This window comes from Choloepus didactylus, chromosome 4, assembly GCF_015220235.1.
Source record: "Choloepus didactylus isolate mChoDid1 chromosome 4, mChoDid1.pri, whole genome shotgun sequence".
In the NCBI taxonomy this organism is placed as follows: domain Eukaryota; kingdom Metazoa; phylum Chordata; class Mammalia; order Pilosa; family Megalonychidae; genus Choloepus; species Choloepus didactylus.
In genome coordinates, this window is record NC_051310.1 from 99,395,009 (window position 1) to 99,411,828 (window position 16,820).

The 16,820-nt window shown below is 51.3% G+C and overlaps 1 protein-coding gene across 1 annotated transcript in view; it reads left to right on the forward strand.

The window, feature by feature from the left end:
* RASGRF1 (Ras protein specific guanine nucleotide releasing factor 1) overlaps window positions 1-16,820 on the forward strand; it is a 120,182-nt gene that overhangs the window by 12,829 nt on the left and 90,533 nt on the right. The window contains 2 exon segments of the mRNA XM_037833258.1: window positions 5,890-5,996; window positions 13,479-13,626. Of these exon segments, the coding sequence (XP_037689186.1) occupies window positions 5,890-5,996; window positions 13,479-13,626 (255 nt within the window).

The following is a 16,820-nucleotide window of genomic DNA, read 5'->3' on the forward strand; positions in this document are numbered from 1 at the left end:
CAGCAGAATGACACTCAGTAAGGGATGGGAGTCGTCCAAGAGTGAAGGCATCCATCGCTCAGCTGACCCCAGCTCTGCTTGGAGGAAGCAGCAAGCAGAGGCCCAGACAGTGGGTCTGAATCTTGGCCCTGCAGGATAAATTGGAGGGGTTGAGACTGGGGCAGGGAGATCAGAAAGGGGGCTGTTCAGTTGTCAGCTGCTTCTGTACAGTGGCCACAGCCAGTCAGCAGACGACGGCCGCTCTGTGCCCAGGCCAAGGCACAGTGCCAGGCTCCAGGGATGTTTCCCGGTCAGGAATAATTTATTTGGAAGGAACAAAGCATTTTCTTAAACACAAATGAGGACTATCTTGGAATAATTACAGGGGCAATTAATGGAATCCCAGGAGAAGACACATGTCTGGGTTTCCAAGGCCGGGACCGTGGTCCAACTCTCTGCCCTGCCTCCTCTCTCTGGTTCCATGGTCTCCTGTCTCTGCTTCTCTCTGAGACACTTCTGCTTCCTTCTTTGTCTCTTTACTTGCACTTACAGTTCAGAATACATAGCTAGTTAAACTTGCTCCCATGTCACTATTCCAAATTCCTGGGAGCCCCTGGAGGGGTGACTTCTGGGGTGTGGGTTCTGTGCTGCTCCAGGCAGCTTGCCCAGGACCCTGGGCTGTAAGGAGGCAGGGACGATGGGCAAGAGAAGGGCCAGTGTTTCCAGGGTGGCGGGGCCCCTCTTAGTGATGAGTGAACGTTAGAACCAGCTGGGGAGCTTCCAAATTACCAATACCCAAAACCTACCCCCTCCACCCTCCAGATTCTGCTTTAATGGATCTAGAGAAGGGCTCCAGTGTCAGTATTTTTTAAGTGTCCAGGTATCTCTAATGTGCAGCCTGGATTGAGAATCTTTGCTGTAGTAGGAAAGACAAAACGTGGTTACAATACAATTTGATAATGGCTTTGATGGAGAAGGACGGGGCCCCAGGGGACATGTGGTAGCACACGTGACAGCCTAGGAGGACTAGGAAAGAGGGATTCCAGCTAAGTCCTGAAATACAAGGTATGTCTGTGCCTTCCTGAAAGGACTTGGTGTGCCTGGCTTTGATGTTTGTCAATAGCCATTAAGTGTACAGTGTCTGATTATAGTGAGGACTTACTAAATATTTGTTGAATTAATGAGTAAGAAATCCATCAGGGAGTAGAAGGTGCCAAAGCCTTTATTTTTCATTATTAATAACACTTTTATAGTTTTTCCAGGCAAGTGTTGTTGTGCCTATTTGCCAGCGAAGAACCTGGGTCTTGGGAAAATGGGGCAGCTGCCCAGAGTCCCCCAGCTCTTGGGACTCCACCTGCTCCATCCAGCTGTAGGGTTGGGGTTTTGTGTCCTTGATCACTTGTAGTGTGTAGGTCCTGACCCTACCCGGTGTCCCAGGAGGCTCCAGATGTGGCTCTGCATTTCACTGGGGAGGTCTAGGGTGTCCCCAGGGATGACTCCAAAACAAGGCTTCCGTGCAGCAGAGGGGTCCAGTCAGAACCCAGGTGGACCATGTGGTCACATCGTTGTGGCAGGTGGGGCTGGGTGCCATCCTGTGGCCACCCTGAGTCCCAGGTGTAGCCATGAGTGAGTCATCTCAACTCTCATAAGCTCCAAGACAGTTCTGCTTGGTCTCTGCATCACACTGGATGCCCAACTTGTGGTCCTGGTTCCATCGCAGCAGTTCTAGTGGCCCCCAGCATGAGTCTGGTTTCTACTCTGCAACCCTGGAGGAACCCAGCTCCAGCCTCTGCACAGCCTTGTAAGTCCGGGGAAGGCTCAGGTGTGGTGCAGCTTCCCGGGGTGACTTGGTGTCCGACTCCAGCTGAGGTTATAGGGTGGTCTCAGAAGCTCTGACAGTATCCAAGGTCACTGTTCCTCTCTGAAAGAGACTTACATCAAGATTATTCTTTATCCAGGACCCCCAGGAACACCCAAATCCCATCCTAGACCACCACCCTTGCGAGATTGTCAGGCAAGAGGCAGTCACTGGTGATGGAACACTTGTTATTTGCCCGCTTTGGCTCAGTGGTGGAGCTGTGCTGAGCCAGGCTGGCCACCGAGGCTTTGGAGGCTGGTGGCTCATACACCCTCCTCCTCCCTGAGCCCGTGCCCCAGTTGCAGATCTTACTGCTCCAGCATCCAGAAAGCCCATTCCCAAGCACACCAGGACCAGAAAAGGAGCCCAGGGTAAGGAGAGTGAGCACCAGGGCCAAAGGACATGTGTCCCAGTTTTCTGGGACGGACGATGACGGATGGGCAGAGAGAGAGCAGGAGTCCGTGACCCTGGGGCAACCAGTCACCAGCTAGAGGAAGAGAAGTGAACCAAGAAAGCAAAGCTGGAAGGTCTGACATCCAGGGCTGCTTCTGAGAAGTTGACTTTCCCTTAGTGCATACTGTCTACTAGTCAGTCAGGCAATGTGGCTGCACGAACCGAATGTCAGGGGGAAGGTTTACAGTCACGAAGGGAGCAAGACACTTGGTTCCAGCGCAGGCGGCCTGGGGCAGCCAGAGCTCCCCGGGGCCAAGCAGCCCTGAGCCTGGGCTTCCACAGTGCCATTTCCTGGCTGGGTGACCCCTGTGTCCTGCCTCCACTTCCTCCATTAAATGGGGATAATATACTTCACTCCCGGAGGGGTGTGTTTTCATGCAGGTAAGATTTGCTAAGACTCTCACCGTGCCTGGGGCGTGGTAGCGCTGCCATTCCCCCTTCCCCTTCCTCTGGGGCTCCCCGAGCTGCCAGATGTCAAACCCTTTGGCCCCTGCCCTGCAGATGCTCGGGGCATCCCCCAGAGCTCACCCGGCCGTCCCCCTAATGCCCAGCACACCCACCCCTCCACCCGCCAGCCGCTTTGCCTCCTCCTCCAGCCCAACAGTTACTGGGGTGCTTTCTCCATGGAGGAAAGCAGATGCAGGACTCGTGTTAGGAGGCAATAGCCCAGGAGAGGGTTGTGGGGCCTCACCTAGAGCGGTGGCGATGGGAGTGGGGGGCGAGGACACACAGAACTCAGACGGATGGACACACAGACAGACTGGCAACTGGCCGGGGAGGGGAGGTAGCAGGAGTAACCTGCGACAAGCTTCCCGCAGCCTCCAGGAGCCCTGTTCCTGGTTTGAGGGACAGAGTGCCGACAGTTCCCCACCTGTCAGGAGTCAGAGGTCTCTGATGGATTCAGGCCTGCGGGATCTCCTCGCTTCCTTCCTCACCATTAAATTTCCAGCCAGGGGCAAGGTGTCAGGGGCTTTCAGTGCAGAGGGTGGCCAGTAGCCATTTGCTTCTCCATAGAGCAGGGCTGCTTGGGAAGAAGTCTCATTTAGACATGTGGGGCCTCGGTCACTCCCTGAAGCTCTGAGTGAGGCCAGGCTGGGCTCGGGGTGCTGAGCTCCAGAGCAGCCCCTCGGGGGCCTCCCCAGCCATGGCCCCTCCCTAGGGAGAGCAGCTTGGGGTCCCTGGCAGCCTAGTGGGGGAGAAAACCACCCCTGTCCTCAGAACTTGGCCTGGTCTACAAATGGGCTCATCCAGCTCTGGGACATCCCCCTTGGAGCTCTAAGGGGACCCAGCAACCCCGCTGTGCCCCACAAGGACCCTGTGTATAGCCAAGAGTGCCTTGTGTCTGAGTTGGGACCCAGGTCTCATCTGACTACAGGTTCCTTGAGGTAAGGACCTGACCTTTTTCATCTTCACATCCCAGTGCCAGGCCCAGGGCCTGAGTGTAGGGTGAGTGCCAAGTGAAGGTTTTGTCCTGGCTCCTCTGCTTGCTGGCTGTGTGACCTTAGGCAAGTGGCTCAACTTCTCTGAGCCACAGATAATAATACCTATTCCACTTGGTTTATGTGGGAATTAGACCATTGGAAACAAGTGTTTGTGTGTTCATCATCTCTCAAAAGATGGGGAACAGCACTACCAGCCACCTGCAACTCTGTTTTTAACCTGCTTCCTTCTCAAAGGTGAAGGAGTATCCACCGGAGCTTTCTGAATTCAGTTATTTGAGGTTGCAGCTGACATTTCATTCTATAGTCCCAGTTATCTGTTTCCTAGGAAACAAGTGGGAGACATTGACTCTGCAACATATCTTCCTCTCTCTCTCTCTCTCTCTCTCTCTCTCTCTCTCTCTCTCTCTCTCACACACACACACACACACACACACACACACACACACACCCCTGGCTGCCACCTTAACTGACAATTAACAGAAATACAGTAAATGTCAGTAAATGTCCCATCCCCAAAACATGCCATGTGCTCTAGACCTCTGTACCACCCACACACACACTTCTGTCTACCTGAAATAAAACCCAGGACAGTGCCCCATCCTCTGGGAAGCCCTTCCTGATTTCCCTGGGCTAAAATAGCAGGTTGGGCAACTGGGTGGGTGTGGGGAGACACTAAAAATAGTTGACATGCTGCACCTGGTGCTGCTTCACCCTGTCGACTGGGCACCCAGGGATGGAGGGCTGGGCACCCTCCCAGGCACAGTGCCATGCTGTGGGTCCCGCCACTGCATCTTCGGAATGGTCAGGACCGAGGCCCCCTCTCTGCACCCCACCCTTGCCTCTTTCCTCCTGGCTTCATTAGGACGAAAGCCAGGAGGCCCCTGCAGGTTGGGCTCCCAGCACTTTGTTTGTCTACCCTCTCTCTGAGTGATCCCTCTCCCAGCTTCACTCTCCACCCTGAAGCTGACACTCTCAACCCCTTTCTGCAGCCCGCACACCCTAAAACTGGAAGTGCATACTGACTTGGCTCACAGGCACTCAAGTCTGCGTGGCCACCCTCCCCACCCCACTCCTGACCCCTTAAAACCTACTCTTTACCCTGCCAGTGTCCCAGCCCAGTCTGTCTCCCCACACCCACCCAGTTGCCCAAGCCAAAAAACTTGGGGTTTTCCCAACCACCCATCCCACTGTCTTCCCACCCCATTGCTCCACCCAGGCCCAGGCCACCTGCCCAGCTTCATCTCTGACCCCCCCTACCACCACCACCAGTGTCATCCCTTATTCCTTCTGCACCACCCACCTTCCATCCCCCAAACATGCCATGTGCTCTAGACCTCTGTACCACCCACACACACACTTCTGTCTACCTGAAATGAAACCCAGGACAGTGCCCCATCCTCTGGGAAGCCCTTCCTGATTTCCCTGGGCTAAAATAGCAGCTTTCATTTCCCCCCAAAGCCCTTTTTTCTTACTTCCATTACAGTAGTGATCACACTGCATTAATTATAGCAAACACTTATGCAGTGCTTACTTGGTGCCAGGCATTGTTCTAAGGGCTTTATGTGTATTTGATTCATATAACAACATTACAGATGTGTGTCTGTTGTCTGGCTCCTCCACTTCCCTGGGAATTTTGGGGGGGAGAGGGCAGGCACCACAGGTGACCCAGCTCCAAGCCACCTGCTCCCACACAGAGATGGCACACAGTGGAATCTCATAGCGACCAGGTCTGTTACTTCATCGCTCTAACCCAGGAACTAGAAGAGTGCACAGTAAGTGTTTGTAGAACGAATTAAATGGATTGAATTGGTACCCAATTCCCAATGGGGGTGTTCTCTTGATATTTTTTTTCTGCCTTCCCTCCAGCATACCTGATGGTTTAAAGCTGTTTTTGTTGTATTTTGCTAGCAAATAGGGCTTCGTGGGTTTTGCTTCCTTCTTACAATATCCTAAGCATAGGTTCTGTTACATGGTACAAAGCCTGTCGTAATCAAGAGTCTGAAACTGCTAAATAGAATGGCATCCCGACAATCACAGACAACTCTGTGCCTCTCTGACGTGGCAACAAGAGCTCTGCAAACAGCTAGATTGATAGCAGGAGAGGATCCTGGTTACATGGACACCCTGGTAATCGAAGCTGTCTTCTTCTTGGTGCAGCATTATTTCACGGTTAACTTCAGCCATGAGAACCAGAAAGCCTTGGAGCTGCGGACAGAGGATGCAAAGGATTGTGACGAGTGGGTGGCAGCCATCGCACATGCCAGGTATGTTCCCCTCCCCAGGATGGGAAGCCCCCCAGGCCACAGCCCAGGCAGAACAGGCCAAAGTCAAGGGCCCTGTTTCTGAGCAAATCCAAGCCCCGGGAAGGCGAGGGTGTGGAAAAAGGAGAGGAGGCGAGATGGAAAGCGTTAAGGGGGATCTCTTGACAGTGATCCCCCTGGAGCCCTGGAGCTCTGGGGCAGTGCCTCCCTGGGATGCCCCAGGGAAGGAGAGGCTTTGAGAAGCATTGCAGAGTCCCATCACTGTTTCAACCAGATCAGTCTTCTTTTTACAAGAGGAGAAATTAGTAGGATTTAGTTTGATTAAAGAGTTTTATAGCTACCAAAGTCTAAGGCCTCCAGGGTCCAAACCCAGACACAGTGACCAGTTTGCCATGTAGCCATGAACCAGTTCGGTCCTCTCTCTGAGCCTCAGTTGTCTCATCTGTTAGCTGAAATTTCCTAAGCCCCTCTGAACTTTGATGCTCAGGGATTCTAGACCTGCCCCTTCCCACATCCCAAGCAGAACGTGCCCCTCCCTGGAAACTACTGGGCCAAGTGGGGAGTAAAGCAAAAGGTACATGTACGCTGCAGAGAAAATAGGGGCTCCACACTGGACTGAGTGCCTTTTGGGTCCTGAAAAACCTATGGACTGGTGTCCTGAGGTATGGCCCCAGAGCTAACATTGCCCTGGCAGAGCTGAGTATTGTCTGGGAGCAGGACACCCACACTCAGCCTCCTGAGCTGTAAGCCTCGTGGTCAGATGGATGATGGTGTGTTTCTCCCACTAAAATGTGAGGGCAAGGGCCAGGTGTGATTCGCATCCCCAGGGCCTTATAAAGGCACAGACAAGTTGCTCAGCAAATGTGGGTGGGAAGAAGCAAGGATGAGTGGAAAGATGGAGGACGGATGTGGGATTTACATGTGGATGATGAATGGATGATGAATGGTGATGGTGGATGGCTGAATCCCAGGCCTTCCCTTGAGCCTTGGATCAGGCTGGCTAACCAGAAATCCTTCTTATGGCTGTAGCACTGACCTTAGTCCTGAGGTGGGGCCATCTCCATCCCTGTCCTCAAGGTGTGTCCAGACTAGACAAGGAGACCAGGTTCCCACACATGAACCAAAAGAGTCAGGCCCTGTGTGTGGTGCTGGCAAGACGAATGTAACACAAGTGTCCCCTCAGGGATATCATAGTGTCATCAGGGAAACGTTGGGCACATGCACAAAAAGCTCTGGTGTGTGAAGTCTGGAAGTACAAAGCACTGTAGAGACGTTACTTCCATCTGCAGGGAAACGGGCACCTGGGAAAGCTGGAAATGGGGTGGCATTTGACGGGAATAGGGAGGGTGGAGTGCAGATTTAATGGGTTTAGATGAGAGCATTTTAGCTAGCCCCGCCCCTGCAAAAAAAAAAAAAAAAAAAAAAAGCCTGAACAAAGGCACTGATATAGGAAAGAGATTTTCAAGAATAACGAAGAGACAAAGTTTGGGTGCCTAGAGGTAGGTACAGTTGGCCAGTGGCTGGAACCAGAGCATAACCGGATTCAAACACCCAGCTGAGATGTTAAACCTTTTTGGGAAGCCACCGAAGGTTTTACAAGGGAAGAGTAACATGATCAGAGCTGTGATTTAGAATGAAAATTGCTGGTGCTCAGGAGGATGGAATCAAGTGGGCCAGAACCCAGATGCAGTCTCCCCAGCAGCAAAGTAGAGCTAATAATGGAGTTATTTTGAGGACCACATGAAATGATATATGTGAAGGGACTTTGTAAGCTGCGAAGCATTTTAGAATTCTAATTTATTATACATTCTGATGACCAAGACTAGATTGACTTCGAAAATCAATTAATGCAAAATTTTCTAGACACCATGCAATAGCATTAATATATACTAGAATGGCTAAAATGGTAAAGACTGACAATAGCAAATGTTGGTGTTCTGGTTTGCTAAAGCTGCTGGAAGCAATATACCAGAAATGGATTGGCTTTTTAAATGGGGGTTTATGGTTCACAAATTTACAGTTCTAAGGCCATAAAAATGTTCCAGTTAAGGCATCAACAGGACAATACCTTCTCTGAAGAAAGACCAGTGGCATCTGGGGTTCCTCTGTCACATGGTGTTCTAGTTTGCTAATGCTGCAGAATGCAAAACACCAGAGATGGACAGGCTTTTATAAAACGGGGGTTTATTTCACTACACAGTTACAGTCTTAAGGCCACAAAGCATCCAAGGTAACACCTCAGCAATCGGGTACCTTCACTGGAGGACGGCCAGTGGTGTCCGGAAAACCTCTGCTAGCTAGGAAGGCAGCTGGCTTCTGCTCCAAAGCTCCGGCCTCCCAGGACATTCCTTTCTAGCAAGCTTGCTTCTCTTCAAAACATCACTCCCAGCTGCACTCTCTTTCTTCCCCCCGCCCCAGTCAGCTCATTTATATAGCTCCACCAATAAGGGCCCACCCTGAATGGGCGGGGCCATGCCTCCATGGGAACATCTCATCAGAATCATTGCCCACAGCTGGGTGGGGCACATTCCAAGCAAATCCAACCATCACCAGAACGCCTGCCCCACACAAGACCACAAAGATAATGGCAGTTGGGGGACACAATACACTCAAACTAGCACACATGGGAAGGCACACAGCCGGAGTTTGCTGGGTGTCTCTCAGTGTTAGCTTCTGGTTTCCGTTGCTTTCTCCACAATGTCTCTGTGCTTCTGTCTTAGCTTCTCTCTCTCAGCTCCTGTGTATCCTTGGTTGTTTCTCCCAGGGTGTTTCTCTCTAAGCATCTAGGGATCCTCTCTTAGCTTCTCCAGGGCAAACTCTGAGTTTCATCTCTTAGCTTCTCTCCTGGTTCTGGTTTCAATGGCTGTCTCCAAAATGTCTCTGGGCATTTTCTCTGTTTCAGTCTGTGTCAGCTCTGAGCTCTCTCTCTCTCCCTGAGCTCTCTTAAGGATTCCAGTAAACTAATTAAAACCCACCTTGAATGGGCGGGCCCACATTTCCATGTTAATAATCTAATCAAAAGGTCCCACCCGCAATTGGGTGGGTCGCATCTCCATGGAAACAACCTAATCAAAAGATCTACCCACAATAGGTCTGCCCCTGCAAGATTGGATTAAAAGAACATGGCCTTTTATGGGGTACATAATAGATTCAAACCAGCACAGCCAGGGACGATGTGAGACCTCTCATGCATTGCTGGTGGGAGTGAAAAATGGTACAACAGCTTTGGAAAACTTAGACAGTTTCTTAAAAAGTTAAACTTACACCTTACTCTATGACCCAGCAGTTTCACTTCTTGTTAATTGTCCAAGAGACATGAAAAACTGTCCACAAAAATCCTTGTATGCAAATGTTCTTGGCAGCTTTTTGCATAATAGCCGAAAACCAAGAAGTAGCTGAGATGCTGTTCAACAGGCAAATGTATAAGCAAACTCTCGTGCATCTGTGCACTATAATACCACATGGCCATAATAAGGAACCAGGTACAGCTACATGCAATAAGACAGGTGCGTCTCAGAATCAATATACTGAATGAAAGGAGTCAGATGCAAAATAGGACATGCTGTAAGATTTCAATTATGTGAAGTTCTAAAACAGGCAAAACTAACCTGTGGTGATAGAAATCAGAACAGTGGTTGCTTCTGAGGTGAGGATTGACTGGGAAGGGGCATTAGGGAACTTCCTGGGGTGATGGAAATCTTCTATTTTAATCAGATTATATGTATTTGTCAAAATTGATCAAACTGTGCACTTTAGATCTCAGCTTTCCACTATATATACACTGAACCTCAAATTTTTAAAATGTTCATTGGTACAGCGTTTCTCTTTGGGGTGATGGAAAAGTTTTGGAAATGGATGGCGGTGAGGATAGCGTAATATTGTGGTTGTAATTAACACTTCTGAATTGTATACTTGAAAGTGGTTAAAATGGGAAATTTTAGGCTGTGTGTATGTTACCACAATAAAATCCACCCAGAGATTGTGCGGGGCATGGACACAGGGTGGGGATGGACCATCTTAGAACTCTGCCTACCATGATTCACTGAATTGAAGAACGAGCGGATAACACAATACGAATCCGATTTACATAAATCCTGCCAGGACTCCTGGGCTCCCAGCTGCCTGACAGAGACTGTTTCACATCTGAGGGCACCTCCATCACCACAGTCCTAAACCCAAGCTCGTTGCTGTCGTCTAGTTAACAAAGGACAACTGTGAAGCTTTTCACTCTGAGTGCCATTTGTGCTTTAGGATAACCCAGTGCGTGGTCCCTTCAGCCCCGCTGACGGACATGGACCCTGAGGCCCAGTGTCACACGGGGACCAGATGCCCTGAGCAGAACCTGGGGTGTCCCAGATCCTGGCTCCCGGCTGAGGGCTCTGTGACTCCCTGATAATGCAGATTCAACCCGACCAGAAGCCAGCCCACCCCAGAAGGGAGCAGTCAGGTGAACAGACACCACATACCTTTGAACAGAAACCTCTCTATACCCGCGTCCTTTTGGAAGCCAGGGGGGTGTCCTGGTTGTTTGTCCTTTCTTGCCAAGCCCCGGGGTCTGGATAAACCCACTGGCCTCAGAGAAATCTCCCCCGTTCGGTCCGTGTTAGAGACATTGATGGTGACTGCTAAGAGAAAGGAGTGAATTTCCTTAGAATAGTTCCTAGCAGCCAGTCTGTCTCAGCTGAAGCTTGTTGGGCAGCACCAGGAGTACCAGTTACTGCCATCGGACTCTTATCTGGGGGGCTGGCTATGGGATTAAAGGGGAAACTATAAATGGTTCTTAATTGTGCCAAGAGCTTTATGTAACCTCAAGCTTCATACATCGTGTGCGTGTGTGTGTGTGTCTAGGGAAAGATTGGCTCTCTTCCACAGCCATATTGAGTATTAAGTATTTTTGCATATTCCTGATTTAGTTTTTATTTACATATACATAATAGATACATTTTATATACAAAAATAAACACTATGCTGTTTTAATAGCATGTCGAGACAATGTACTCTCACACTGCATGTGTAGTATTCTAGGAGTATGGGTGTATATACAGCAATGTATAAAATGTCATACAGCGTGTATGTTTTAGTCTACTTCTCAGTGAAGATAGGTCTATGCCAAACTACATGACCACATGGGAGAGTGAGTACAGAACTGTGCCGTTGGGAGGTTAGAGCCGAATTCTAGCTCCCTCCAGCTTTGACACTTAGTGGCTGTGTTTGGGGGCCTTGTTGTCTTCATTTATGAAATAAGAAGGTGGGCCTTCTGTGATTCCTGAGGGGGCGTCCAGCTCTGAGAGCCTGTGAGTTTATAACTGCATCTCCTGCACAAGGAGGGGCTCAAGCCGGCTTTCTTGGATGGAAAGGAGGAAGGGGGGGAAGCAGGGAGGATGGAGAGAGGCAGTGAAGGGAAGAAGGGGTCAGACTGACCAGATCATCCTGCAGGTGAGACAGGGCGGCTCCTGGTTTTGAAGCGTGGCATTAGGGGCGGTGCCCCAAGTAAGGACAAACTAACAAGGAAGCCCAGTGTTCACAGCCCTGAAGCAGGGAGAGGTGGTGGTGTGGAGAGAGACTCCATTCTCTCAGCTGAATTTCCTTGGCAAGTAAAGACAATGAAGTCTCCCGGGAAGCTGGAAAAACTTTAAAATCTTCTAGTGAAGATTCATTTTAGTAGGGGAAGCACAAAATCCTTATTTTAATCAAATAGTATTGAAAACTAAATTTTCTCTTATAGCCTGTTATTTACTTTTAAGAGGGGACTAGAGTGTACATTTGGCAAGTGGGAGATTGTTGGTGGAGGAACAGGGTTACCTGCCGGGGAGGTAAAGGGGAGTGAGGTGCGTGGCTGGAAAGGGGGTGAGGGGTGTGGGGTGGAGGGACATTGCGAGTCCCAGCCAAGTTCAGAGGGTGGGGTGAAGCTCCGCACTGCTGGGGGGACGCAGGACAGACCCAGAGATGGGGCGTTGCTGGGCAGGGGGAAGAGAGGGACAAGGGTAGGGGGGAGCTGAGGACGGGAGGTGGCAGAGGAAGGACAAAGGGGAGGCTGATGGGGTAGTCCTGGGTTGCAGTGAAAAGGGAGGGGGTGGGGTGGTGGGCCGGGCCCTGGTCAGTGGCGGTTTGTGGGAGGACAGGAGGATCCCAGCCCCCGACCTCGACCTCGTTCCAGATGGGCCTGGAGACCTCTAAGCCTTCCCTCCTATTTGGTGCCTGCGTTTCTCATCCCCTGTCCCTGGCCCACACAGGCTGGGATACTGGGATCCCCTTCTCAGATCCTCTCTGCCCACTGTGGGTGGACCTCCTTTACTGAAATCAATTTTCTCCCCATCTCTGACACCTTCAAATGGCCCTTATATGGGGTGTCAGCAAGAGGCCCAGGCCTGCAACACAGGGAGCGGGGCAGGCCATTCAACCTCCCTAGTCTCGGTAGTCTCCTAAGGACCCCTCCCTGCTGATGCTCTGCAAATCTGAATCATGTTAGTTTACACCAATCCTGGGACAACTTCTTCTATCTTTTGCCTCTTGCCTCTCCTTGGGGCCCCTCTCAGATCTAGCCCCACTAACGATCCAGCCTATCTCCCATTACCTCCCCCCACAGCACAAGCCTTCCACTCAAGACTTCTCCTTGATAAGCATGTGCCCAGAGTGCCAATCAGGGGCCTCCTCCTCCAGGAAGTCTTCCCTAATTACAAGTCCTTGCTGCCAGCTGTCTCTTCTGTCCTACAGCACTAACAGTCCGTGATGCCCCATTTGGCACCCAGGTGTACTGCACAGGTTCTGAAAATGGCCCCAAGAGCGTGGAATGTATGTGCCTGAATCCTACATGGATCCCAAAGGGCCTGACATGTCTCTCCATCCAGTTATCCATCCACACAGCCGATGTTTACTGAGCACCTTCTAGTGCCAGCCATTGTGCCAGGCAGGCCCTAGGGACACGGGAGTGACCAGCACAGATGTGGCTCTGCTTGCACAGAATGCAGAGTCTAGTGTGGAGGCAGTGGGTAACTGGTATTAGAAGCCCAGGTGCCGAGGGGACACACCACGCAGCCTGGGGGAGTCAGACGCGGTGGGGGAAAGAGAGGGGGTTGCCGGGGAAAGAAAGAATGGAGCTTGCCCGGGGAAAGATGGAGGAAGGAGATGTGCTCCAGGCAGAAGATCTACTTGTGCAAAAGCCCAGAGAGAGAGAGAGAGAGACAGAGAGACAGAAAGAAACAGAGACAGAGAGAGTCAGAGATGGGCGGGGGGGTGGGGAGTGGATAAAAGAAACACAAGTTGACATGCTGGAGGAACCAGAGGTCAGAGTGTGAGGCAGGGTCTGGGGAAGACACCAGAGCCATCAGTAGCAGCCATGGCAGCCAGCTTGAGAGCCCACGCGTCATTCTGGGAGTTGGGACCTTCTCCTAATTGCAGGTAGGTGGGTTTAGCCCCACATCTGGTTGGGTCTCCAGGGAACGGGAGGCAGTGTCTTAGCCAACATGATCATCTGTGTGTCCCCAGCTACAGGACCCTGGCCACAGAGCACGAAGCGCTGATGCAGAAGTACCTCCACCTGCTGCAGATCGTGGAGACAGAGAAAACTGTGGCCAAGCAGCTACGGCAGCAGATCGAGGATGGGGAGATCGAGATTGAGCGGCTGAAAGCAGAGGTGACTGACGGCTGAGCATGGGGAGGGGGATAGATGGAGGGCTTAGGCCCCAGACCCAGCGCTTCAAACCCTGGGCTCCTGCAGGATCTGAGGGTCATGTGAGTCTTCAGATGTAAAACCTCCAACATGGGCCCTTCTTATCGCTTTTTAACTACAACCTGGAGCAAGTCCCCCCAGCCTCTCTGTGCCTCAGTTTCTTCTTCTGTAAAAGGAGGTTTTTAATACTTATCTGATGAAGGCCCCAGGGAACTAGGGGTTCCCTCAGCATCAGCCCGAGACCCCAGAGGGCACGAGGTCACTGGGAGGCCATTAGAGCGCGGCTCCCAGCTCAGTGCCTGCCACAAGGAAAACTCCCAGAGGACTGCACCAGGTAGCCATCTGGAGGCCCTGCTGCTGCTAGATTAAGCCTTCTAGAGCCTCACAAAGTGTGGTCCATGGAGTGCTGCTCCAAGAGCTTGTTAGAAATGCAGCTTCTCAGACCCCACCCCAGAGCTTCTGAATAAGAATCTGCAGTTAAGCAACATCCCATTGGTGATTCCCATTTACAGTAAAGCCCCAGAAGCTCTGGTCTGTCGGTCCCTTCGATGCCCCCACCAGCTGTCCTCCCCCACCACAGAGTGATCCCATCACTTCTCCACCCTCCACCTCACCAGCCCGCTCACATTATCGGGCCATGTCACGCGAGCACCAGAAACTCTAAGCTGAGAGAGGAAAAATGAAAACATAGATTCCTGGAGTCAGGGCTGGCTGCATAATCTGTAGCCATCGCCTCGCCCTACCCTGAGGCAGTGGGGTACACGTCCAGCCTGACCATCTCCACCCCTACACTGAGGCCCCAGCGGAGGGCGGAGGGTGATGATGAAACACAGCCTCCTCCTGCTGACTCGACCAGCAGAGGGCATGGGGCAGGGGCAGGGAGGGGGAGGTTTGGGGGAGGCCCAGGGTGTGGGGAGCAGGCAGCTGAGAACCTGTCCCGGGGAGGCAGAACCACCCATGGGCCAAGGCGCGAAGCTCCTCTGCATGCTCCTTCGTCTCAGCAAACTCCACTTACAGAACACGAGTCCAAAGATAAAAATTAAGAATTTCAAGATGGCAATCCCAGAGCTTTCAAACCCAAGCATGGGGCCCTCCTAAGCATGAGACTCTGTCACAGGCCCATGAAACCAGCTATACCTAGAATGTTCAAAGACCTCAAGCCATCTTCGTCCCATAGCGGCTAAGCTCTGAACTGCACATGGTAACATCAACTTGGAACTTCAGATACAACAAAAATTTCCAGTTCATCACACCTCCTCTAAGCCCAGCACCAGGCACCTTCTGACATCCTGATAGAATCTATCACCCTCAGTTTTCATGAGGAACCAGGCTTAGAGACCTCAAGTAATCTGCCCAAGCACACACAGCTAAGAAGCAGCAAAGCTGGGATTTGAACCCAGGTCTGCCCATCTGCTTGCTAGTCTTTCCACTCTGCTCATAGCCTCTTCCCATTCATAGCCTCTTCTCACATGGCTGCACGGAACCCAGGGCTGCACCATCTTTAAACCACCTGACTCATTCTGGGATCTGTCCCACTCTGGAGATGACTCCTTGGATCCATGTTAGCCCAACACAGATCTCCAAATCCAAGCCAAACCCCTGTAAGGATCAGGGAAGGAGACTGGCCCCAGTACCACACTGTTTGCTTACATAATAGGTGTCAGGTCTCAGTCATCATTCATTCACTTGCTAACCACCCAACCACTGCCCTCATCCTCTTCCCCAAGTGCCCTCCTCTCCAGTCACCCCAGACACCAGCCAGCACCTGGTGGCTGTGCACAGCCCCACCTTGACCTCTTCCCAGGTTCTGCTTCTATTTGGAATGCCCTTCTCATCCCCACTCTTCCCCCTCTGGTGAAATCCTAACAAGCTCAAATGCCTCCTCCTCGAGGACTCCGTCCCCTGATTGTGCTCACTGCCCTCTGCTTCCCACACTCAGCATGCGCCACAAGAGCCATCTCCAACGTTGGCTGTTCCCCCATCGGCCTGACCTTGATCACTCTCTCTTATGCCTGGTATACAGTAGGTGCTCAGTAAGGGCTTGGTGAATGAGTGAGCATCATGCTCTGTGGTAGGCATGGTGGATGTGGAAGTTTCTACCCTTGGTGTCTGATTGAGGTACAATGTGATCAGTGCCATAATAAAGCTTACAGTATGGAGCCAGGTCAGGAATTGGGTCATTTTATGACCAAGAAGGTTGTGGGTTCATGTTTCATGTGGTCTTGAAGAGTTTCAGGGGATTTTAGGCCTGAGAAGGGTGGGTGTAAAGGGCAGAGCCCTCTTTGGAGCTGGGGAGCAAAAAGCAAGTCAAGTGTGAGCATGTGTGTGTCTTCAAGTGGTGGCAAAGGCCCATTTGGTGGGAATTTGGAGCAAGGCTTCCAGTTGAGTTTATTACCTTCCAGGGCAAGAGATTTTTTTTGAAGAAAGCTTTGGAAGAGAGACCAGCTTATTAAAGCTTTCTGAGTGTAGTGTCTCTCTTTGCCCCTCTCACTCTCGCTCTCTCATGCACACAGACTACACACACACACACACACACACACACACACACACATCCTACAGGTCAAAGGGTTTGTGTCTGCTCTAAATGAGCCCCGGGAAGGTAGAAACAGAGCTCATTTCCTAGGAAGTAAATCATCAGGTACACAAGAATCACCAAGCCAGGTAAATGATCAGTGGCCCCAGTGACAAAGACAGGGAGTCTTAGAACACCACAACTGGGGAGGGATCTGAAGACCCTGGGTTCCAGGGAGAGGAAGTGACTTTTCCAGGGTTGCTCAGCTCAGGCTCAAACTTGGATTTCCTGGCTCAAATCCTTGGCTGGTGCCTGCCCCACCACAATGTACTCCTTCCCCACCCAGGAGACAGGTTTGATTAGAGGGTACATGTCAGGGAGGGACGGTACCTGGGACAGCACCAAGCTCTCTTGGGCCACCTTTCCACTGGTATCCAAATAGATCCCTCAGGCCCCCATCCCACATATTCCTGAGGATTTCTAGGAAGCTTACATTCTTCTGGTCACTACTTTCTTTCAAATTCTGATCTCCTAATTTGACACATGACTCGCACCACAGCCAGGCCTCTTCTCAGTCTTTACTGCTCTTTTTTCCCTGGCTGGTCACTTCATGTATCTGTCAAGATGGGCTAGAGTATGCTGCAGT